This window comes from Mus caroli, unplaced genomic scaffold, assembly GCF_978045245.1.
Source record: "Mus caroli unplaced genomic scaffold, Mus_caroli_1 scaffold_18, whole genome shotgun sequence".
Classification (NCBI taxonomy): domain Eukaryota; kingdom Metazoa; phylum Chordata; class Mammalia; order Rodentia; family Muridae; genus Mus; species Mus caroli.
In genome coordinates this window covers 62,006,728-62,029,933 of record NW_028227273.1, presented here as the reverse complement: position 1 = coordinate 62,029,933, position 23,206 = coordinate 62,006,728, and the positions used below count along the sequence as shown (strand labels likewise).

The following is a 23,206-nucleotide window of genomic DNA, read 5'->3' as shown; positions in this document are numbered from 1 at the left end:
CACACCCTTCCGCAAAGCTCTTGTCTTCAGCCACTGGGCAGTTATGAGTTGTAACTTGGGTTCCTCTGTTTCTTGGGATGTATGTGTGTGGAGGTGGCACGTCGACCCCAGGTGTATAAGCCACCGGACATAGTGGAAGGCCAGGAGCAGAGGAACTGGAAGTTCTAAGGTTCCAGACCATAATAGTCATGTGTCCTCAAACATTTGCAGGTTGGGAGAGGCAGCATGTGCTGCCCACAGAAGTGTTTGCCTCAGCTGCTTGGCACACAGGCCTTTATGCAGGTAGAACACAAGAAACTTCCCCACCTGGCCCTGTGGGACAGCATCGTTTGTTCCCTGCGGCCACATCACTCTGTGAGGTCTGCTTCTTACTCCAAGATCATCCCCTGTGGTCACCTGCTCTGGGAGACAACCAGCTACAGACATCTTCTAACCACCCCACTTCTTATGGTCCCCTCCCGCTGTGGTCCCCTCTCCCTGTGGTCAGTCCTCCAGGTCATCTCTACGCCAGGTTCATGCTAACCACCAGAAGAAAGAAACCCTTCTTCCTTTGTTCGCCCCACCCCCACCCCCCAAAGCTGGCCCTTCCCAGCTCCCAGGCACCTGACCTGGGGTCACATGGCCAGCCTTGCCTGGCAGCCTGGATGATCTGCTCTGAGTCACTCCTCTGTGCCTGAACTTCAGCTTCCTCCACAGTACAGGGACAAAAACATTTGCCTTTCCACCCTGTTGTGAGCAAGCCAGAACAAGAGGGAAGACAGCTGACCACTCGGGCTGTGTCTCCAAGTTTTATGTGTGCACTTGAGTATGTACAAGTGTGTGTAAACACCCATGTCTCTAAGCTCCCCACTGGTGACTGAGTTCCCAGGCTGCTCCAGGTAATTCTCTCCCAGTCCCACGAGTCTCCAGAGAGAAGGGGCTGATTGGACCAGCAAGGCACTGGTGGTGGTAGGCACAGCACGGGCAGGTGCTGCCAGCCAGCCCTACCCAAGGCCAATCTCTGCTCTTCCCAGAATACTGCAGGGTCTGCTGAATGGAGACTGCCACTGAAGGTCCTCGCTTGGGTGGGTGGGATCCAGAGCCGCTTGCTGACAGCCTGCTGGCTGGTCCTGGCTGTTGGGTAACTCTGAGCTCTGCAGCAAGGCATGGGCTTTCCTGAGGACCCCCATCCCCCATGACTCTCATGACTCCCAGCTACTGCGCATTCAGCACGAGACTGCTGGGCCAGATTGCCTGGATATAACCCTGTCACCACTCTGGGTTTAGGCATCCCCCATCTTGCCTGGGTTGTGTACACTGTTGGCCACCCACAGATTGCTGTTGATTGGCCTTCTAGTTTCACAAGGCAGAGTCTCAGGAGGGTAGATTCTCATATCACGAGGACCGGAGAGACCAGGCTGAGACAACAGGGAAGTGGAAGATGGAGAAGCGGCCAGATAGTGCCCAACAAGTGTTCTCAGAACCCTAAGTTCTGCTCAAGGGCGGACAGGCTTTGGGAACACAGCCACAGCTTAAGAGCACATCCGCCACCGTTGTGCCCTATGTCCCTCTGCCACGGACTCGACCCCAGTTTGTGGCAAATGACTTCTCTCTTCTGCTTCCATTTCCCTTTCCCTAGTGGGGCGCCAGTGCCCTCTGCTCAGAGGCACAGCAGGTACTGTGGTGGTTCAGGAGAGGTGCCCCTGACCACAGGCAGGAAGGATGTGAAGCAGTTTCGTTGTGGCCAGCCCTCAGCAGGGACTATGGAGGTAAGCCACAGCCTCACTTCCTCACCCAGCCAGGCCCTTAGTGCTGGGACACTCTGGAGAAAAGATGAGGCCAGCTAAGACTCAGCGCTGTGGAGAAGACTGCAAAAGAATTTCCTCTGAATGGCATGCCCAGAGAGCTGGGTAGAGTGCAGGGGTGGGGGTGAGGACAGACAAGCTAGCTTCACTCCTGTGTAGGCCCAGAAGGCAGGGTGGCCAAGTGGGTATCTCCTCACAGCCTGCACAGCTGTCCCTTTGGCATTCTCAGGATCACTCCGCGGAATCTGTCTAGCAAGACCAAGGCGCATGTTGATGGAACCTGGCCTCTAGCTGAAGGGAGATGAGAAGAGGCTCTGAGATCCAGGCTTAGTATCCAGCCTGGTACAAGTGAGCCACATGCCTTTCTGCTCCCGCCACCGGCCCCTTACATTGTGGCTACAAACGCACTGTCAGCACTCAGCAATGGCTCTGCATACAATGGCTAGCATTTCGCTGATCCCCTGGGACACCCTGCCTTGAACTCAGCAGCTGGCCTGACTCACTGGCCCTGAGTGTAGCTGCCTGCTCCTGTGACAGGACGGAGTGAGCTCTGCCTTGGCTCTCCACCACACCATCCCAACTCTCCTTGAGACTCCAGAGACTTGCCTTCCACCGTATCCAAGCCTTACCCCAGGATTACCTATCCTAGCCTGTGCTAGCCTGTTTGTCCTCTGACCCAGGGTCAATCAAGGTTTCAGGTTTTTATTCTGTCCTTGTAGCTTCTAAGTAGAGGTCCCAGCAAAGCTGGGGACACTTCTCAGAGGGAACTACTTCCTGGGTGAAGCTGGGTCATGCACAAGGAGAGACAGACACCATGCGGACCTCCAGGTTGCAGAGGGCAAGGGAAGGCCTACAGAGGAGCTGAAGCAAATCCCTCCTTTTCTAAGTTCAGCCTTGAGAACTTAAGAATAGAGTGGTTATTTCTCTGGCTGCGGGACAGGAGCTCTCTGTCCCACTGGGAGAAGCAGCAGGGCCCAGCAAGGGAGGTGGGCGGCAGCTGCTCTGTTTTGCTCCATCTGCCTTTGTCTATTCCAACAAGGAGGGTGTGTTTGTTTAAAGATGTCTCTTTTGGCAGCAGAAGTCTGTCTCCAAGCAAAAACACAGGAGTGTGGGCAAGGAGGAAGAGGTCTCTCCACCGGGAAAGTCTTTCCTCTTCCCAAATGACCCTGAAGTCTGCCTTCACCGAGTGACTGAAACCCCGAGAGGGCATACTATGGTCCCCACACTTGGGTCCCCAGACCAGGGTCAGGGCCAGCTGGCTGCTGGAATTCCACACCAAGGGAGTCCTGGTGTCTCCATGCTAATCAGGAACTCCAGGATTTGAGCCTTTGTATCCCGAATCAAGTCACCACAAACACAGCACATCACTAGCCATCACAAAGATTTGTTCTTGTTGAGTTCTACAAGTCATGTTGGAAAACCAAGCCTGCAGACGGCTGGGCTGAGCTCCTTCCATGGCTCTAGGGAAGGGTCTTTTCTGCCTCCTCATTCATTTTCTGGCAGCCCTCGGTGGTCCTTGACTGATATCAGAATCATTGCTGTTCCGCCTCTACCTTCACCAGGCTTCTCTCTACGAGTCTGTTTACACAGTTGCCCTCTTTCAAAGACATCGGATATCTTAAGCTTAGTGGTCCCGGGCAGGGCTTGGAGCTAGGGAGGCTCCTTAAGTTGAAAGGTCAGGAAAATCAGGAGTCTGCCATGCCCAGGGTCACTATCTCAGCCTGTCACAGAGTCTTGAGACCCACGAGTGCTCTCTGCCTACCGTGAACTCTTTTGAGGGCTTCTGTCTCAGCTTCTTTCTCCTTTAGGACAACCAAGAGGCTCAGGTAGAATCAGGGAAGCCCAGAGCCACAAGGCCTGCTTTTCTACTAAGGGAGAGGGTGGCCAACCCCTTTGGCCTGCAGGAGCCAGATGGCAGCTCAGTCTCTAGAAGTATCATTTTTGCAATTCCTTGCTAAGCTCTGAAGCCTCAGTTTCCCCATCTCCACATGGAGATCATAGGGGTTATTAGGGCAGAGGGCTTGATAATTCATGAGGGTGTGGATGTACCCCACTCTCTCCAACCCCAGGGCTCCAGCCCCTCAGACCCATGGTGTCTAGGGACATTTACTCCCAGAGAAGGGGCAGGGAACAAAAATAACCCGGGCCCTGTCTCAGAAAGAGGCTCCCCACCCTTTGCCTATTTCTGACTGGTAAAGGAGGGATCAGCAATGAGAACTTCAAGGTTGAAGGTGGCAGGGACCAGAGACGGTGGTATTAATGATTCAGATCACAGTGTCCTTGGCTTAGGGGACAGGATCTGAGTTCCCAGCTTCAGAAGTTAGAACCTGGCCTCTGAGGTCAGAAAGCAGTGGATGAAGTGCTGACAGAAAGAGCTAACTGGGAGCCCCTTGGAGCAGAAGGGAGGCCTCAAGTTCTGTGGGGTAGAACTGATGACACCACAGGGACTGGGAACTTAAGGGAACAAAGGGGGACCTCCATATGTGCAGCTCACACACATGAGAAACCAAGATTTGGGGTAACAACTTGGCTCAAAGCAGAAGCAGTTGCCTCACACTGGGTCACCCTTTGTTCCATTTTGGCTACTGGTCATGACTAACCTGCAGTAGTGGTCAGCCTGACTTCACTGAGGCCCAGGAGTCCTTCTTATTATTATGGGATGGCACTACTGAGAGGAGCCCCTCTCCCTGACAGGATTTGATCTTAGAATTCTTACAAAGGACAGTTCTAGCTGCCATTGCCGATTTTATCCGAGCCCCCCTCTGCCATCTTGTGATTTCTAGCAGGGCAGCATCTCCTTTGATGCCATGTTGGGCCTCAGGCCCTGGACCATCCAGCAGGGCCTGGAGAGCTGTGGAGAGTGTAACTCCAGAGCAACCAATAGCAAGCCGTCCCTGTGAGAAGCAGTGATCTCTGTCTGACTCAGGTGGCAGGGCTGTCGTGCTATTTCAGGAAAAATAATTACACCCATGCTTAAGCGGAGCTTGCCCATGAGATGGCTTAGGAGTATTGCTCGATGTTCAGCAGGGTCTGCCTGCAGCTCTGGGCATGGGTGAAAGTGGGCAGAGTTCCCCCCCAGGTGTCTGAGGTCTCTCAAACGTGGCCAGGACTTTGAAGAAGTTTAGTTGCTGAGGGCTGAGATGCCAAGTCCAGACCCCAAGCCCCTGGCCCTGCTGTTGTCCAGTAGGAGCTGACGTTCTTGGCATGAGCCAGGCCGTGTGTGTCATAGGGCAAGCTTGTGATACAGAACACAGCTTGAGTTTTCCGGACTCTCCCTATACCTCATTCTACCGGGCCTATGATGGCCTGTTGTTGGGCAGCTGGGTACCTGCTACTATGGCCTCCTGGCTAGCAGGGGTAGCAGACTGGAGTTCTGCAGCTCTGCCTGATGTGCATGTGTGCACGTGAGTGTATGTGAGTGTACACTCCACCTACAGCTGGAGGATCCAGAAACCACATGGACAAATGGCCAGCCTTTGTGCCCAGCTGGGGTCTAGAAGGGCAGAGCATGCTGAGTTTAACTCCATGCCTTTTGATGGTATCTTCTGGTGGGTTTAAAATATTCTTCACTATTATCCTTGGGGTGGTCATGGAAACAAATCTTATAGGAGTATCATTCTAAAAAATACGATAAAAGCTGGTGAAACTCATGGCCCCTGTCCCCAAATTCCTACAGCTTACTCAGAAATGAAATTGAAACTCTGAATAGCTCTAGATGTATTTCTTAAATTGAATTTCAAGTTTAAAGCCTCCTACCAAGAAATGCCTCTGGTGACAAATTCCACCAAACATGAAAGAAAGAAAAAGAGAGGAAGGAAGCAAGGCAACCACTCGTTCAAGCATTTAAATTCAAGTCACATACTGGCAAGATGTCCCTAAAATTTATACAAAGATACAAAGGACCTAGAAATGTAATAATGATAATGATACATATTATAATGATACACATTAGAGTAGATGGACTTCTTAGACAAAATACAAATATCATTAGCCATATGACAAAAACGATAGATTTGAACTTGTCAATCTGCATTTACTAAAAACTTCAACTCTTTACAAATGAAAGGCAAGCCACACGTTGAAAGATTGTTTTCTCTCTCATCCTATAAGTGCGTTTGTATACACAACCCACATAACAAAGACACTTGACACGATGAGTAAATATATAAAGAACTCCAGTAACTCAATAATAAGGGCTCAGGTAAGCCAATGAAATACAGGCAAGGAGCGAGGGGTGTGGCCCAGAGGCAGAGAAGGGATTGGTTTGGCGTGCCTGGGGTTGGGTTGGTTCAAACCTTAGCATCACATGGAAGAAAAGTAGCAAGTAAATTTAAATAAATCTGAAAAGGCGCTGTAACCCCTACAAGGAAGGACAGAGTTGGAGACAGTGTGGCAGCTTCTTGAATGGTTGGCAACTGTCAACCCTTTGACCTCTATCACCCAAGAAAAACAAAACTATCTGCAACCCAGACACACAAACACTGCAACAGTGTTTCTAATAGCCTCGAGCTGGAAACCAACCACATGCCGATCGCCAGGTGGCTGGGTAAATAGGGTGTGATGTATGTATGCCAAGGATGCCACTTGGCTATTAAAGGAGTGAGCTAGTCACCCGTGGAGCATATGGTGACTCTCCACCCGATGACGCCAAGGAACAAAGCCAAACCCAGAAAGCCACACTGTTGTGGCTCTGTAGACAACTTAAAATGCCAACCAGCCCACAGTGACAGGAAGTAGGTCTTCTAGCAGCAGGGGTGGGGACAACAGGTCTTATTGCCCAATAGGAACGTTCCACATGCAGCATGCATTGGGCCATCTGTGGTCCAAACTCCTTGAACATCGAGTCAGGACGAGGGCTTGGGACTGCAGTGTAGGGTGGCCTCAATCTCACCTCTTTTCTGGGGGGACCTTTGTGGGTTCCTTTTTCTTTATCTTTCCTTCTGTGAGCTGTGTGGGAAAGTTCTTGCTTTTTATCCAACCTCTTGCTAGCTGGAAGTTTTTCAAAATGCACCTTTGGGGGCCTAGAGATGTAGCTCAGTTGTTCACCTTGCAAAGATGAAGCCTTGGTTCGGTCCCCAGCCAAGTGTACCTGTCACCCCAGCATTTGGGACACAGGGTCATCCTTGACTATATGAGCAATTAAAGTCCAGTGTGGCTTTAACAAGATCCTGTCTCAAAAAAGGAAAGAAATATACACCTTTCCCTCCAATTGCAAAGAGAACTCTTGGGACCTACTGGGAAACATGGCTCCCACCCTGGAGCAGTTCGAGGGAGAAGGCAAAGGTACCAGAACTGCTGGGGCTGGCCTGAGGGTGGGTCTTCTGAGTATTTTAAAGACCTCTCAGTATTTTAGAGAAATCACATTTGAATAGACAAAATACCAACAAGGAAAGTGGATGGAGAGGCAAGGGAGCAGTTCTTTGCAGGAGAATTGAAAATGCCTCCTTCCCACTTAACTCCTGCTACTGCCTAGCCACAAGCTAAGCCCAGATTACCAGGCCTTAAACAACCACCACCAGATGTTCTTCAGGGCCCACCCTGCAACACCAAGGTCCTATTTTCTCAAGGCAGTACTTGCCCAACCCCTCACCAGGGTTTGTTCTACCATCCCCCGCCCCTCCCAACCCTCTTCATTCTAGAGGCAAAACTAGTAGGTCTGTTTTGTTTTTCTTCTGACCCCAGGCCTCAGTTCTTCCTCAGGCAGATTAAGTTCCTGCTCTTCAGGCCCCGCCCTCACATCCTGGTACATGGTGGGGTACAGGGGAAGGAGAGGGTCCCACTCCTAGAGATTGCCAGTCTCCTACCTGCGATTTTGCTCAGACAGTCAATAAAAGCAATAAAAACACCTAGTTGGCTCTGGCTAAGGAGCATCTAAGGGCTGTTGGGTAAAGCCTCCTGCCTTCAGTCGATGTTGGCACCCTTTGTGTGAGGATTTAGAACAAGTAGGTAGGCCTGGAGTTCGGTGGCCAGGTGACAACTCTCCTTCTTGAGGTGGGAGGAGGGGTATCCTGTCCTGCCCTCGCTGATGGATGCTGAGGGATTCCACCTCCTTGTTTGCTTAGTACTCACTGCATCCAGGCAGACTGTACGCCGGCTCGTCTCTGTGTGTCATAAACTAGTCAGAACCCACACGGCGTTAAGATGCGACTCTGTGGCTGAGTACACCACGCTGCAAGCAAGAACACTGAGACTCAGCTTGTCCAGGACATCCATCCAGTGCCACAGGACACACAGGCAGGCACGTGACAGTGACTGCAAAGACCACATTCTTAGCCACGGAGACACTACGTGCTGAGGCCAACGGGCATGGCTCTATCTTCTATTAGCAAGGACATAAACAGCCTCTTGCTCCACCGAGGTCACGGCTCCAGGGTATGCCTGGACCCTGGCCAGAAAGAAGGATGGGGGGGGGGGGAGAAATCTAAAGAACCCCAAGACACCCCATCTCTCACAAGTGCAGCTGTGTGGTGAGGGGTGTGTCAAAGCCTCTCTAGTTGCAGGACAGGAACGAACATGTCCCTGATGTAAACATCTTGTGAAACTCTCTGGGAGTTTGCAGAGCAAAAAAAATGTTGGCAGTGATTCTCTGGGCAGGGCTGGGAAGGGACCTCTCCACAGGCAAGGGACTTGACAGGCTTCAATAATTCGTAGCAACAATAACTGCTCTTCCTTAGAGTGATTGGAAAAGGTTGTGAGGAGATCGACTGGTCCAGGATAGAAGTGGGGTGTGTGTGTGTGTGTGTGTGTGTGTGTGTGTGTGTGTGTGCCACCAAGTTTCTACAAGTTTCCAGAGGCTCCGATTTCCAACCCGAGAGATCCAAGGGACATTTTATCATCTCCATCCTCGCCCCCCTGGCACACGGCAAGTCCTAGAAGAAACAACTGTACAGCTGACACCCATTTCCTAAGGAGCTACACCCAAGGGACCATATCCGGTCTTTCATGGGCACTACAGAATCGTTCCTCATTAGGAGAGGACCACCTAGGTGGGAGCTGAGACATCTGTCAGTCTACTACTTAGCAAGAACGTATGTGAAAACCAAATGCACAGGAAGGCCCAGAGACCAGACTCAACCTGGAGTTGGTCAGTTTTCCAGGAAGTAAGCAGGTTCTCCCAGCACAAGGGTACTGCATATGCCTCGGTCACGCTGAATGCCTGAATGGAGCCTACTGTCCCCGAGTCTCTGCCAATGTGGCCCTGTCATCCCTCCCAACCACACGAGCAGCATGGCTGGGGGCTAGCCTGCCCAGCTTCCTTGGAGGTATAGTCTGGGTTGGTTTTCCTCATGATGCTTGGTTTAGCCGAGATGTGGTAGGCATTTTAAACACACAGCATGAGGATCCAAGGAGGCACCCCCATACTTTCCCCCTCCCGCTGAGGAGCTGGGCTGGCCCCTGGGAACAGTGCTCCTCACATATTCCAGAGCCCTGGCGAAGACTCTGGGTTCTCACAGACCTGAAGTGGCATAGCCTTGTTTCCAGCTCACTGTGCTCAGCCACCGCTCCTTCTGGCAGTTACTGTCCATTCTTTGGGTCTTTTCTCTCGAATACTTTTATTATGGCATGACAGACCCAACATGAAATGAGAACCACCTTGCTTCAGAACGCACAGTTGAGAGGCATTAAAGCACGTGTCTGAACAGCCCTTACCTCCAGGTCCCAAGCTGGATCTGTCCCTAAGCCACCATGCTACTTTGAGGTTGACCACTCTAAGGTCCCCTTAGGAGAGCAGTCATTGCCCCTGTCTATTGTGGCTGACTTATCTCACTGAGCATACCCCTGGGATTCACTCAGAGCAGGGTGCTTTCTACTTTGAAGGCTGAGTACCCCACTATAGTGAGGGAACACATTTTGCCCATTCATGGACACCGGGCTTGCCCCTAAACTTTGACCTCTTGACTGCTGTGACCATCTCTGTATAAACATCTGAGACCAGTTTTTGGGTATAGACAGACCCAAAGAGGGTAGGATTGTTCCATTCTCTTCTATGGAGTTTATGCCATTGTACTTCTCCATTGCAGAGATCCTGGGCTCCATTCCATGGCAATGGTGAAGAATTTTCTTTACCCAAAGGAAGTGAAGACTCAGGCCAGGGGAGATTCCCTGTGAAATTCTTCTAGAACTTGTAAAGGGATTCAGAGTACACTTGGAAGGAGGGAAGGCAGGAAATGCCTGTTGTTGATTTGGGGCCACAGGCCACTGTGGCAGGCCTGGGTAGAGCTTAGCCTGTTGGGGCCTCCCAACAGTGTCTCAAAGGAATGGGCTCTCAGAGGTGAACCAAGGGTAAGTCAAGATTTCCCCCCAAATATTTTATTTAAATATTAAATTAAAAAAAAATACATCAACTAATCATTTGGCATACGTCTCTCACATTAACATGAGAAATGAAACAATTCCATCATAGTAAAAAAAAAAAAAAAAGAACAAAAACAAAACAAAACCATTATATACATCTGAGATCACGTAGTGTCTTTAAATAGGCGATTCCATTACAGTCCAGTCCAGGGCCGTGAGGATCTATAAAAACACAGCACACACGCTAAAAAAACAAAAACAAAAAAAAAAAACAAACAAAACCCAAAAACCCAAGAAGTAAAAACCATGTTACTGTCCCCCAGAGGGTCGATAGCAACTAGAAGACACAAAAACTGCCAGAAAGTAAAGTGCTTGCCGCTCTGACACAGCAGTGCCCAGGCCTTTGATCTGTGGTATCCAGACAGGAACTATGGGAGATGAGGAGGGCTGGCTGCCCAGGATGCTGAGTGCTTGCTTCCCTGATGCACACATCAGGTGAGTCGGCAGGAGGGACACTTTTTGGTTTGTTCTATGGAGGGCACCAGTTCCAACCCAGAAGAATGGTCGGTCCTTCGCCTGTCTGGAGAGTAAGCGGTATAGGGTGGGCCACGGGGCCCGACAGGGAGGACCACGCTGGGACATCAGGTTTGGGTGCTGCCTCTTCCTGGCCTTGGGTAACTGGGTCAATCTTTGGCTTTTGAAGTGTCTCCTTTCCTCTCCCTTAATGACCTCAGGTTAATACTGCTGCGGTGAGATTTGGTGGTGGAAGTCGCCCGGGAGGCAGAGAAACAGAAGGAGTCAGAAGGGTTGACATCCCTGGTTCCTTCCAGAGGTGTTTGGATGGCACAGCTGTTGCCAGGGCCTTCCCTGCCCAGGTAGACTTGTCAGGTGGGGCCACTTCTTCCCTGACACCTCTACTCTGTACTGGAGGTGGGCAGCCTACAGGCCTTTCACCACAAACATGGGGACAACTTCCTAATGTGACCAAGGGAGGTTTTTTAAGCCAGGAACACAAAAGTGTATACAAAATAGAAAAAAATAAGTAGTGTCTGTTTCCTATTTATATACATATACAGTATTTGCTTTAAAAAGAAACTTTACAAACACTGACCTATACTTATGATCCTCCTGGAAAGCAAGCCAGACAGAGCCCAGGCCTTGGGGGGGCCAGGCTTTTACCAGGAAAGGTCCCAGGCCAAGGGCAAGGTGGTCATAACCAAGATGCCCGTTGGCTGCCTGGGTCTCTCTGGTCACAGCCCCTTGGTATTGCACAATTTCCCCAAGTCAGGTGTTCTAGCGGGACCCTGATAATGAAATGCATAAAAATCTGATAATTAGCAGCAGAGTCGAGGTACGAGGCTGGAAGGAACTTCTCGGCTTCCTTGCGGTGTGAGAGTGCCCACCTGCAGGTCCTTCCTCCCTTCCAGTCCTCTGAATAAGCCTGGCGCACTGACTTGAGCAGCTACAAAAACCCCAAGCTGAACCACGACAAGGCGGTCTTTTGGCTGACGGGAGACCCCGAGAATGCGTGCCGTCCGTCTTCCCCTAGGCTGAGCCTTGGCTGCTCTGAAACCCACACAGAAAGCAGCGAGTTCACAGTTTCTGTCTAAAGCATGCTCGTTTCAGAAGGGGAGAGCTGTGAACCCAAGCCTGAAACAACGCCAACCACTACACAGGCATGAGCAACAGTATGAGCTGCCCCCACTTCAGGGATGCCCCAGCTCATCACGCCTCGGAGGCCGCTCTCCCCCCACTGCCCTCCCCTCCCGTCCGCCCGCCCACGTGATATACTCTCAATTATTATTTTTCTTCAGAAAGTTTCAGTCCCTACTTATCATTGAGGTCACTCAGTGCAAGGAGAAAACAAAACAAAAAACAACAACAAAAAATATCCTAAAAAGCCCATACACCAAACGTATTGCTTGTTTCACGTCTAGAAAGTTCTTGGCTTTTGAGTCCGGAAACCATCTTCACATACTCTGAAATTATTGCTTGGAAGAGTCAATCGGCCACGGCGGGGGGTGGGGGAAAGGTGGCGAGGTTGGGGATGTGTGTGGGCCAGAGCCACCCTCACTGTACCAGGACGAACGTCCCCCGCTGGCCAGAAGTCAGGTCCTCCATCTCACAGTCCCCCTGTGGCAGCCCAGCAGGATCACAGCCTGGGGACAGCCTGGTGAGGCACTGTGGCAAGGGCCCAGTGGGGAGGGCCACTGGGCCAGCACTGATGTGCAAGTGGGTATCCAGGAGATGCGCAGCAGACGCCACAGGGGACATGCCAGCCTGGAGAAGGGGTGTTGGCAGCAGTGGAATTCCAGACACGAGGAGGCTGTCACAGGGAGCAAGCACATAGGGGACCGGGGACAGCTGGGGGCCCTGCTGGCAGCCAGATGAGGCGGCGGTGGCGGCAGAAGAGTGATGCTGTAATTGGAGCAGCCTGAAGAACAGAGAGGCGGAGAGGGAGGAGGTCGGTCACCCTTGTTGTTGGCTCTGCCCGGTTTCCACACTGCCCAGGTGGGCCCCACCCACCTCAAAGCTGCAGATGGGATTTCACATAGCTCTGTGTGTGACAGACACATCCCTGAGCCATCATGCCCCACATCCTGGCTGTTGTGGCAACTCAGAGATGTCAGGCTCAACAGGAGAGTCTTGATCACCACTGCTCTCAAGGTTACTGAGCCTGCCCAGTGTCCCTCCTTGCTCTATCCCTGACATAAAGGTCCCTAAGGAACCACATGGCAGGGCACATCTCAGCATACAGGGAATGCTTGTTTCATGGGCTCCTTAAAAGAAAGAGCCAAGAGCCCGGGAATGTGTGTCCGGCCTACCTCTGCTGGTGCAGGACCTCTTCAAGTAGGCTCCTGCCCTCCCGATTGCTGGTCGTGCAGCCTTGCAGGCCCGAGCTTGGGGCCGGGGTGTGGAAGGTACTCATCCCTCCCCGGGGAGTTCGGGCGGAGGACTGGCACACTTGGCGAGCCAACCCTTTGATCTTGTTTAGTCCCAGGAACCCCTTGGTCCTCGCATTTTTCCTCAGCTGCTGCCGGAAGGCCTTCAGCCCTATGGAGACAAGAGCAGGCAGGGGCTTAGCAGGCTCTTAGGTAATGGCAGACAGCTTTCAGCCTGCTGGAGTTTCCAGGCCCTGAGGAGGAGGGATGGGAAGAATAACTGGGCAGCTATGGCCAAGGTTCCCTACAGGGCTCGCTTGGCAGTTGCTAGCTCCTGAGTCCAACATCCACACCTCCTCCGTGATCAGTCATCTTTCTAGGTCTGGGGCTGTGGGCCCTCCCACAGGTGTGTCTGGGGATGCTGTGGAGGAGAATATGCGGTGCACTGGACTCTGGAGGCTACCTGGACTAACATAGACATAGAGGGCCTCACAGGTAGCCTGACCCTGAGTGGCATAGAAAAGCCTGAAGCAGGCATGGGACTGTTTTGTAAAGGTCACCTCCTTGACCCTGGGCCTCCTGCTTGTTGTCCAGAACGGCTGTCCCTTGCACTCAGGGCCATGTCTGAGTCCACCCTGGAAGCCAAGCTGCCTAGAACTGGGGTTGCACCTGAGGAGCCTGGATGGCCCTGCACAGGCTGGGATGAGACATCCACAACTCCCATCAAGGTCAGAGATGGCCTGCCAGGACAGTAGCACCCCCACCCCCTGGGGCAGGAGGGATGAGCACAGAACTGGACCTTACCCTGAGTGAGAGAGGTATCAGACGCTCTCCGTCCCTCCTGAAAGCTGACAGGAGGTAAGATGGCTGTGCCCAGACCTGCCTGAGTCTGGAGCACAGGGGTGGCTGACTGTGATCCCAGGAAGGGCGAGGCCAATCTGACTGGAGAGCTGGTGCCCAGCAGCCCTGGGGTGGCCAGGCCACTGCCAAGCCCTGCAGGACCTTCACTTGCAGAGAAGGGGAGGCAGCTGTCGGAGCTGGTCCCTTCCGAGGGACTCACCGTGGCAGAGGAGGAGACAATTATGCCTGTGGGGAGATCGGGTACTTGAGCAGGAGACCTCACACCCCAGCGTGCAGCCCGAGGGACGAGGTACTTGGCCTGTTAAAGTGAGGGGAAGCTGGGGTATGGTATTCTCCAACTTAAGCTTAATCTAGGTCACAGGAGCCTACAGCCCTGGCTATGAGCCCCTAGGTGCATGGGCAGATGGCAAGCGAACTAGCAAGGTTCAGACCCCAGGACAGGAAGAGGACCAAGGCAAAACACCTGTCCTCCAGTGCCTGGGACAGCTAAGCCTAACTATGAACCATGGGTCACAAAAACAAAACAAAACACACACACACACACACAAACCCTAACTGAGGGAAGGCACCAGGCCAAGGGCACATTTCAACTGGTCTTGGCCCTCACCCTGGATGCTGGGTCTCTGGACTTACAAGGAGGGTTGAGCGGGGAGAAATGGGTGGAGACTTCGGCCAATGTGTGCCTCCGGCCTGTGCTGCCGGGCAGGGGTTCCTGGACCTCCTGTTCCTCCTCCAGGCCGGGACCCTGCCTGGCCTCCTCACTGATAGCTGTGTCCAGCAGACTGCTGGGGGAGATGGATCGGTGCCGGAACACTCCACTGCAGTTGGTATCCAGGGGGAATAATAAGGGCTGCAAGGGAGGGACAGAAGCCTGTCACTTCCGGGGCCCTCCCTACGGATGGATCCTGGTGGTCCATCAGGAGAGAATGGGGAACCCACAAAAGACTAGTACCCACACACCTGAAGTGAGCTGTGGAGATCACAGTCTATCTCAGCCTGCAGGACAGACTGAGCCAAGGCCTGGGGCTGTGGGCACAGCAGAGAGGGCCGGAAAGGGTCACACGGGAGAATTTCTTGAGGAACCTGGGGCCAGAGAAGAGGGATGGGTTGTTAGGGAGTACTTCCAGGGTCAGGTACCCGTGGCAGCTGGCTGGTCCTACAGGTAAAACTGACAAGAGGCCAGCCAGATACTAGCTAATGATGCTAGGGGCCCAGTCTTCATCTGTGAGGTCACACGCATGTGCAGGTGACTGGTGTGTGTGTGTGCACATGCGCATGTATGCATGCATGCAAGAACAACAGCCGGCAGGGCCTGGGCCAGAGTAGAGCAGCCATAGCTCCGCCCATACTCCACTCCCCACAGCTCCTCCATTTCCCACAGCTTGTGGCTGAAGCACAAGTAGGCTTGCAGTGAGGTCCGGGTACCGCCCTGACAATCAGTGCCAAGTCTAAGCACAGGACTATGAGCTCCAAGGGACATCTTACAGGGCCGGGAGAACTTGGGCTTTGAGAGGGAGCTCAGCCTTACCTCCAGACTGCTGAGGTCTGAGCTTCGGAGCTGGGGCTGTCTGGTGGGTGCAGGGGTGGGCCGGGATGAGGGCTGGGCGCTTCGATGCTCCTTGAGGCGCTCGAGTAGGAGGTAGTAAATGGCGGCAAAGTGGTTGTAGCTGCTGTTCTGCAGAGACTAGGGAGCAGGGATGGTAGGGTCAGGACGAGCCCGCTCGGCCTCACTAACCACTAGGCTTCCCCGTGAGACTCCTCCAGGTGACTCCCAGGCAGTCAAGAATATCCTTAGACAAGCGGGCGCTTAAACTAGACTGTAGCTCTGTTTTAACTCCACAGTAAGGGCCCTGCTTTGCCCAAGTAACCCGATCCCACCAGCATCCCAGGATGTGAGGGCTAGGCACGGCCAGCCGGCCACCACACAGCACACAGTTTGCTCACCTCTATTGTCCGCTGCCGGTCGATGCCGAGGGCCTGCATGATCCCTAGCACCTGTTCGTTGTAGTCGCCCAGGTTGGAGGTGTAGCCTTGCATGTCGAAGGCAGGGTCATCCTGCTGCAGGAGAGTAGGGTCGGCCTGCATCCACCGGTGCTGGCGGATCTGGGCTATGGTGATGCGCTTAGCGGGGTCCACAACCAGCATGCGTCTGATCAGCGTCTCACAGTCTGTGGACGGGAAGGGCTCACACTGAGGATGCAGAACTGGGCCTGGGGGCTCATTCCTACACCCACAGTGGAGCTGGTCACACAGGCAGAAACCACCCACATGACAGTCAAGAAGTCTGACGCTGCCATTTTAGTCTCCCCCTGCTACAGAGGAGAGCCACCATGTTGGGGACCAGACGCAGAGAAAGACGCTCTTTCTAAGTACCTCCTGTTGTGGTACAGGTGAGGCTAGGCATAGTTATGAAACAGAAAGCCTTGTGTGTAAGAGGGGCTGGCATCTTGGCTTTGCAACCGACAATGGGGGAGTTGCAAAGATGAAGGGGCAACGGCTGGTGGGGGGACTGCAGAGGCAGGCTTATAGGAAGGAGACGGACTGCAGGGAGAGGTTCCTGTCTGAGCTGTAAGTAGGCCACTGGAAAGCACCTGTGGCTTGGGTTTCTCTTGCAGCCTGATCACCCAGTCCTGACTAGACTGCAGACTTGCTAGACAGCTGAGCAGGCACTGCCAAGACCCACCCACCACCTCTTGCCTAAAGCCGCCGCAAGGCATACCCGAGGCTCCGAGGGTGCGCACCCACCTTGAGACATGAAGAAGGGGATGCGGAAGCGGCCCTCCAGTACCCGCTGTCTCAGCGTAGGCAGGTTTGGCCCGTCAAAAGGGAGGGAGCCACATACCAGGACGTACAGCACCACACCGAGGCTCTGTGAATGACCAGACAGCTCAGGTTGGGACCCTGCTTGCCGGCTCCGGGGACTGTGCTGGCAGGCAGCAGGGTCCACAAAGGGCTCCTACCCAGACGTCCAGCTGGGGACCCTCGTATTCCTTCCCCTCGAAGACTTCAGGGGCTGCATATGGGGGGCTCCCACACCACGTGGACAGAGGCTCGCCTGGCTTGTAGAAATTCCCAAATCCAAAATCTGTGAGGCAAAGGGAGAGGAACTCGCATCAGTTTGGGACTCGCATGCACTCGCATTCCCACAGGGCCACCCCTCGCCCGCCGGCCTGCCCGCCCGCTGGGCGCAAACTCTTGCCTGCTAGCTTGATATCCATGTTGCTGTCGAGGAGCAGGTTCTCCGTCTTGAGGTCCCGGTGGACAATGTGGTGGTTGTGGCAGTACTCCACCGCTGACAGAATTTGCCAGAACTTCTGCCTAGCCTCGTTTTCACTCAAGTGCCCGTTGGAAGTCAGATAATCTGAGGGAAACAACAAAACAGTCACACCAGAAGACACCAAGCCTCGGGGTCGGGGGTGGGGGGTGGGGTGGGGTGGGGTGGGGGTGGGGGAGGGAGGCATAGAGGAGAAGGCAGGCTTCACCTAAATTAGCTTTGATGAACTCAACTCACCAAACATTTCTCCATTCTTTGCAAATTCTGTGACAATGTAGAGCATATCCTTTGTCTCCATAACCTGAAATAACAAAAAGGAAAAACTTAAGTGGTAGACAAAGGTGCACAAAGAAGCCGGGATAGTTGCACTTGAATCCCAAACAACCTTTGACCTCTCTCCAAGAAACTGCCTCCATCGTTTAAGGAAGGAGAGAGGGAAGGGGAAAAAAAATCCCACAACCCAGAGAAGCAACTTTAAACACCTTGGGAGAAGCCCCTCTGGCCCACCATCCTGGCAACCCCTTCTCTTAAAGGGGACAGAGCCAACAACAAGACTACACAGGGCAAGCATTTGGCGTGCCTGCCTCCTGGGAGCTCAGGGGGCCATGGGTGCTAGAATCCTGGGAAGGTCCTTTCAGAAGCCCCATGGACAAAAACCATAACAGACTGAGTGATCAATACAAGTGCCCCACCCCCACTCCCTCTACTGACAAGACATTAGGCCTTAAGAACACCTTAAGAACAAGACATCAAGCCTTGCCAGGTAAGCTACAGGGGACTGCTCTTTGTACAATGTAGCGCCTGGCATGTGTCAGCAGTAATGGTCAATGTCAACATACACCTTCTGAGTTCAGTTATTGATCGGCAACTTTGTTACTTAAAAAAAAAAATTAAACCATAACTAAGCAACAAAGATTCAGGGTTTTGTTTTTTTTTTTTTTTGGTTCTGAAACAAATCAAAATTACACTTATGCATATGCATAGATTAAATATTCCAGGGAGCCAGGTATGGTGGCATACACCAGTAATCCCAGCACTCTGGAGGCAGAGGCAAAATTACCGGAAGTTCAAGGCCAGCCTGGTCTACATAGCAAGTCCTAGCCCAGTCAGTCCACGTAGTGAAACTGTCCCAATACAGCAAATAAAGAAAGAAAACATCTCAGGGAGAGAAAGAGACTGTATTCCAATAGAAAGAAAGATTTCTTTGGGTTTAAGACATGCTGTTATTCCTTTAGAAGATACTTTAAAGACGCTTTTTGAGTCATAAATTTTACTAAGAAATGTGTTATTAAAAACCGTAGCAATTCAGCTAAAATTTCAGCCATTGTCCCCCTCCCCACGGTGCGGCAGAAGACCTCTGCTTACACCTTTTCTACACAGAAGAAAAGGAGAAGGAAAACAAACTTAGCGTCTATATCTTTTAACCTTTTAAGACCCAAAATAAACCAATTGTGGTGATAGACATCTGTCATCAGAGACTACAGCAGGAGACTGCCCCAAGTCTAAGGCCATCAGGACACAGAGCACCAGGGCCAGCTAGAACAGCTAGCTACATTGCAAGACCCTATCTCAACAGCCACAACCAGACAAACACTCCCCACCCCCACCCAAAGGAGAGAACGAGATGCCTCAGCAGGACTCTGGGGCCCGAGGTCAGGTGAATGAATGCTAGACACCAGAATAAAGACCAGAGTACCAATTGGCTTCAGCAGCCCACTCAATCGCGAAAGCTGAGTCACTGAAGACAGAAGCTAAAATATCCACTCTGACATCCATTGCCCGGGTAACATTTCCTCGGTGGTAAGAGCCTACCTAACCCAGTGGGCAAGTGGAAGGCAGGAAGAGGGTGCTAAGACAGCACAGACTGGCGTCCACAAACAGGCAGGAGCACAGGAGTCTACCCTTCCCAGCCCCCTCTCTCAAGCACTGGCCCCGGAGGAAACCCGTCTTCGAGTACAACTTAGAGATGAAGATTGAAATAATGGATGAGCCCTGAGTGCACAGCCCTGGGCTCTGTGCTTAAGAGATTCCAAGGGAGCCGTCACCACAGGCCAAACACAAACTCCAGAGACTTGTCTGCCTTTGTTCTGAGAAGGACTGGCCAGGGGTAATTTTAAATTACAGTTCTTTCCCCTCCTGAACCATAAACACAGCTTTTCCAACTGTCCCTTGGAGTCACCTCAGGCTCATGAGGATCCTGAGAGTCACTGACAGGACTTACACACCACACAAGCAGATACAACAACAACAACATCCACGAGGACTGGCTCCTCTATCCATAGAGCCATTTCACGGCAGCAGAAGTGGCCAGTTATCACAAGGCAGATTGAGGAAGACCGTCAGGAAACAAAAGACAGAAACGGGTGCGGCATGTCCTCAGCCCAGCTTAAACAGCAAGTTCAGAGGGCTGAAGTATCTCCCCAGCTTCCCCCAGCACTCCGGGCTACACTAGGGAGACAAGGGCTACTGCATCCCAAAGACACATTAAGGAGACCTGGGAAAGAACAGCTGCTTTTTAAACGTTTAGCGATCCTCTGCAAAGGCGGAAGTTTCCAGTTTCGCTCAAGTTTGTCCTTCACTCAAGCCTGACCGTACATACATATGGCTATCCTCACAGTGACAGGACTTCAACAACGGACCTCAACATGTGCAAAACTGGAACACATTACAATACTAGATAAAATTGGAACGTGGAAAAAAATCAAGTAGAACCCAGAGCAAGAGACTAACAGTCAATAAAGCTGCACAGCCTAGTGAAGGTCAACCTAGTTACTTTGTACTCTGTGTTCAGTTCCCACACAGCCTCAGAAATGCTGACTACCTTCAGGGACCCAAGAAGGCTCAGGGTGTGACATGTGGCAGGATGGATGTGCCCACGGTGAGGCGAGGGTCCTTCGGCTCACCTGATAAAGCTTGATGATATTCGGGTGGTTCAGAAGTTTCATGAGCTGGACCTCCCGGTAGATCTTCTCCAGATTGCTAGAATCTAACCGTGTCTTGTCAATTATTTTTATTGCAACCTACAGATTTTAAAAAGAAAAAAAAAAGGGGGGGGGGAACACTTCAAGTAACCTCATTTGTACTTTTTTTTTTTGGACAAATGAATTTCTCAAACATTTGATGTCTTCAAGAGGTCACAAGAAGTTGGAGGAAAAAATTAAAAGAAGCCACTAACATTATTTAAAGGGATAGAAGTTAAATTAAAGCCCCTGTATTTTCCAGCTAGCTTTATTACAAGGAGCTGCTCGTTTCTGTTGTGTTCTCCCCCCTCCCTCCATCTCTCTCCCCCTCTCTCTCAGAGGGGGCGGTTGCTGGTCATTATTATCTTTGCTCTTCCCTAGTAATTGTACAAATTATGTAGAAGCATAATACAAAGCTTTTTTCCCCCCTTTACCAGACTAAACACTGTCATCGTTTACAATTGTGACAATCAACTCTGCAGGACTGAATCAGCACAGGGGGCCAACCCCTGGCTGGATCCACCCCCTGGTTTAGTCCCCCACACACACACAACACGCGCGCGCACCTGCGTTTTGGTGACTCGGTGCCGCGCCAGCTTAACCACTGCAAAATTGCCTTTGCCCAGGGTTCGTTCCACGTCGTAAAAGCCCACTCGGAGCGGCTTCTGCTGGCCCTGACCAGTGCCTGAGGGGACCGCACTGAACTCCGACATGATCACCATGGCTTCGGGCCGCACCTGCGGGTCAGCGAGGAATGCGCTCAGTACCGACCGACTCCGGCTCGGTCCCGATCCCGTTCCCCGCCAAACCCGGCCACTGAAACTGTGTCCGCCAAGCCACCACGCGTGCGTCCTCGACCCTCTGTTCCTCCAGCCCCAGGCTCCTAGTGTGGCCCCGACCCAGGTTCGCAGCTCACACCCCCACTCGCTCATTCCTTGATACTGTGTCTCCTCTGCTAAAGTCCCCACGCACACACTCCTCTATCCCGAACCCCCAGCCTGCGCCCCCACGCGCGCGCCCCCTCGATCCCAGGTTCCCTCAGTGCGAGCCCCCACGCACGCGCCCCCCGACCTCCGGTCCTGGCCGGGCGCGCGCGCCAGCAGTCCACCCGCAGTCGACCCCAAGCCAGCTCCTGGACACCCTACGGTCCCGGGCTTTCACCGCGCTCCCGTCCACCAGAGCCAACGCTCGGCTCCTCAGGACAGGCTCCACAACCGGGCGCTCGCAGACCCGCCTCCGGGCGCCGACCCGCAACAATAGGGAGCCCGCCGGGCTGGAGTCCTGCCCGCGACCCCAGGCGCGCACCTGCGGGCTTCGGAGACCCGAACCCGCGCCATTGCTCACCTCCGCCGCCCTCCGTGAGCCCGACCCGGGATGCCACCCGCTCGGCTGCTAGCTCTGCTCCGGTGCCCGCCGTTCGCGCCGCCGCCGCCAACGCTGCCGCCACCGCCCGGGCCTCGCCGCATGTCAGCGCCCCGCCGCCGCCGGCCGCACGCGGCAACGCCCCGCCCCGCCCCGGCCCCGCCCCGCACAAGCCCCGCCCCGCCCCCGCCCCCGCCCCCCGCGGCAGGCACAGCCCATTGACGTCGTTTTGACGCCAGAGCGACGCGCGGCCCGGTGCCTGCCGAGGGGGAGCGGAGATCGGGTGGTTGCCAAGAGACTGGAGGCTCTGACGCGCGCGCCGGTGAGGCCGTCGCTATGGCGACCGCGGGCGGTGACGTCAGGGGCCCGGCTCAGCAACCGCCCGAGACTGCTGGCGCCCCCTGCCGGGCATGGACGACACTGCTGTAGCCCACCCCATCCCCACCCCCGACCAGGAGACCGAGCCTGTTTTGGGACTTCTTCCAGGGGCTTCATGGTGGGTACGGTGCCTTGTGGGTGCTCAGTGCCCCCTTCGGACGCAGCAGGGTGGAATGAGCCGCGGGATTTTCGGCGTGGGACTCTGGGGCTGATGGCCCTAGACTGATCATTCTGCTATGCTGGGCACTCGATGTGCCGCCAGCAGCGACTGCCCCTTGACCCTCACTTCATCCCTGAGAGGGCCGGCCAGCTGCAAGAATGCCTGGCTCTAGGAAAGTGTTGGTTAGTTGAACGCCACTTACTTTTGAGAGAGAGAGAGAGAGAGAGAGAGAGAGAACGAGAGAGAATCTCTAAATATTCAGCAAGTTGGAAAGTTAAAGCAAGAAAACGCGTCTCATTTTCCCAAAGCCTCCTGCTTCAAGGGCCGCCTGGTTCAGCAGTGTCCTGGGACAGCTGAATAGGACGCGTGCTTTAGACACGAGCAGCGAAAGGACCCAGCTGCTACTCAGGGCTGATAGGTGGGGCTCTTGGAGGACTGGGCACTTTGCCCATTTTCTTGCTGTCTGCCAATTGGCCCACCCTGTCTGTCCCCAAGCTGCTTCCAGACAACAGATAGGACACAGGGCGGCTGGGACCTTGGGACTGACCCTGAGAGTGCCTCCCGGAAGCAGGGCCCATTAAAGGGGAGACGGAGTGTGGAGAGAGTGGAAATGGCATGTGTGTGACTCCTTCTGTTTGTGTTCCCTCACACCTCATCAGAAAGTAAGATGTGTTCTTAAGGGCAGACGAGAAAGGGGACAGACGATTCTCCAAAGGCTAGGAAGGTGGCGGTTTGGAGCTAAACTTCTGTGTCTTTCTTCCTCGTGGCTTCCTGTGTGAGGATTAATCCACCGGGTGGATTGATTAATCACAATTGATTCAGAATTCATTCCTCAACGGAGGAAGACTTCCTGGGTAGAGGCGGGTGGTGTAGGCTGGTCTGAGAGAGGGCTCGCAGGGGCCAACCATGAACTACTGCTACTGTACATTACCCCGACAAGGATCGTACCAGTTCCAGCCCTGCCTTTCCCGGTCCGTGTGTTTTGAAGGACATTCAAGGACACGAGCCATCTCAGGGCCCCTTAGTCTTCTAACATGCTCCCCCTGGTTTGTCCCAGGTTCATAAATCAAGGTTTGAGGCAGATATTTAGTCTCTCCTATCTGAACAGCTTACTGCTGTTCCCCTCACCCCTGGGCGTCCTAACCTCTCACCCTGTTCCCAGGAGAGCTACACAGAGGGTAGGAAACCCCTTGTTCTTACCTCATGGGCCCCCAACCTTTCCCAGCCTGTCTACCCACTGGCCTCCGTCT

The 23,206-nt window shown here is 53.3% G+C and overlaps 1 protein-coding gene across 1 annotated transcript; it reads right to left on the bottom strand.

Annotated features, from left to right (window-relative positions):
- Positions 1-10,087: 10,087 nt before the first annotated feature.
- Sik1 (salt inducible kinase 1) lies at positions 10,088-21,529 on the bottom strand. The gene is made up of 14 exons (XM_021186558.3): positions 21,401-21,529; positions 20,623-20,793; positions 20,000-20,116; positions 17,334-17,397; positions 17,022-17,183; positions 16,783-16,907; positions 16,568-16,691; positions 15,767-15,990; positions 15,351-15,506; positions 14,783-14,905; positions 14,456-14,672; positions 13,766-14,047; positions 12,905-13,133; positions 10,088-12,513 (listed from the first exon to the last, which is right to left on the bottom strand). Exons 2-14 carry the CDS (start codon positions 20,776-20,778, stop codon positions 12,150-12,152), a joined length of 2,343 nt encoding a protein of 780 aa, XP_021042217.1. The 5' UTR covers positions 20,779-20,793; positions 21,401-21,529; the 3' UTR covers positions 10,088-12,149.
- Between the last annotated feature and the right edge of the window lie 1,677 nt (positions 21,530-23,206).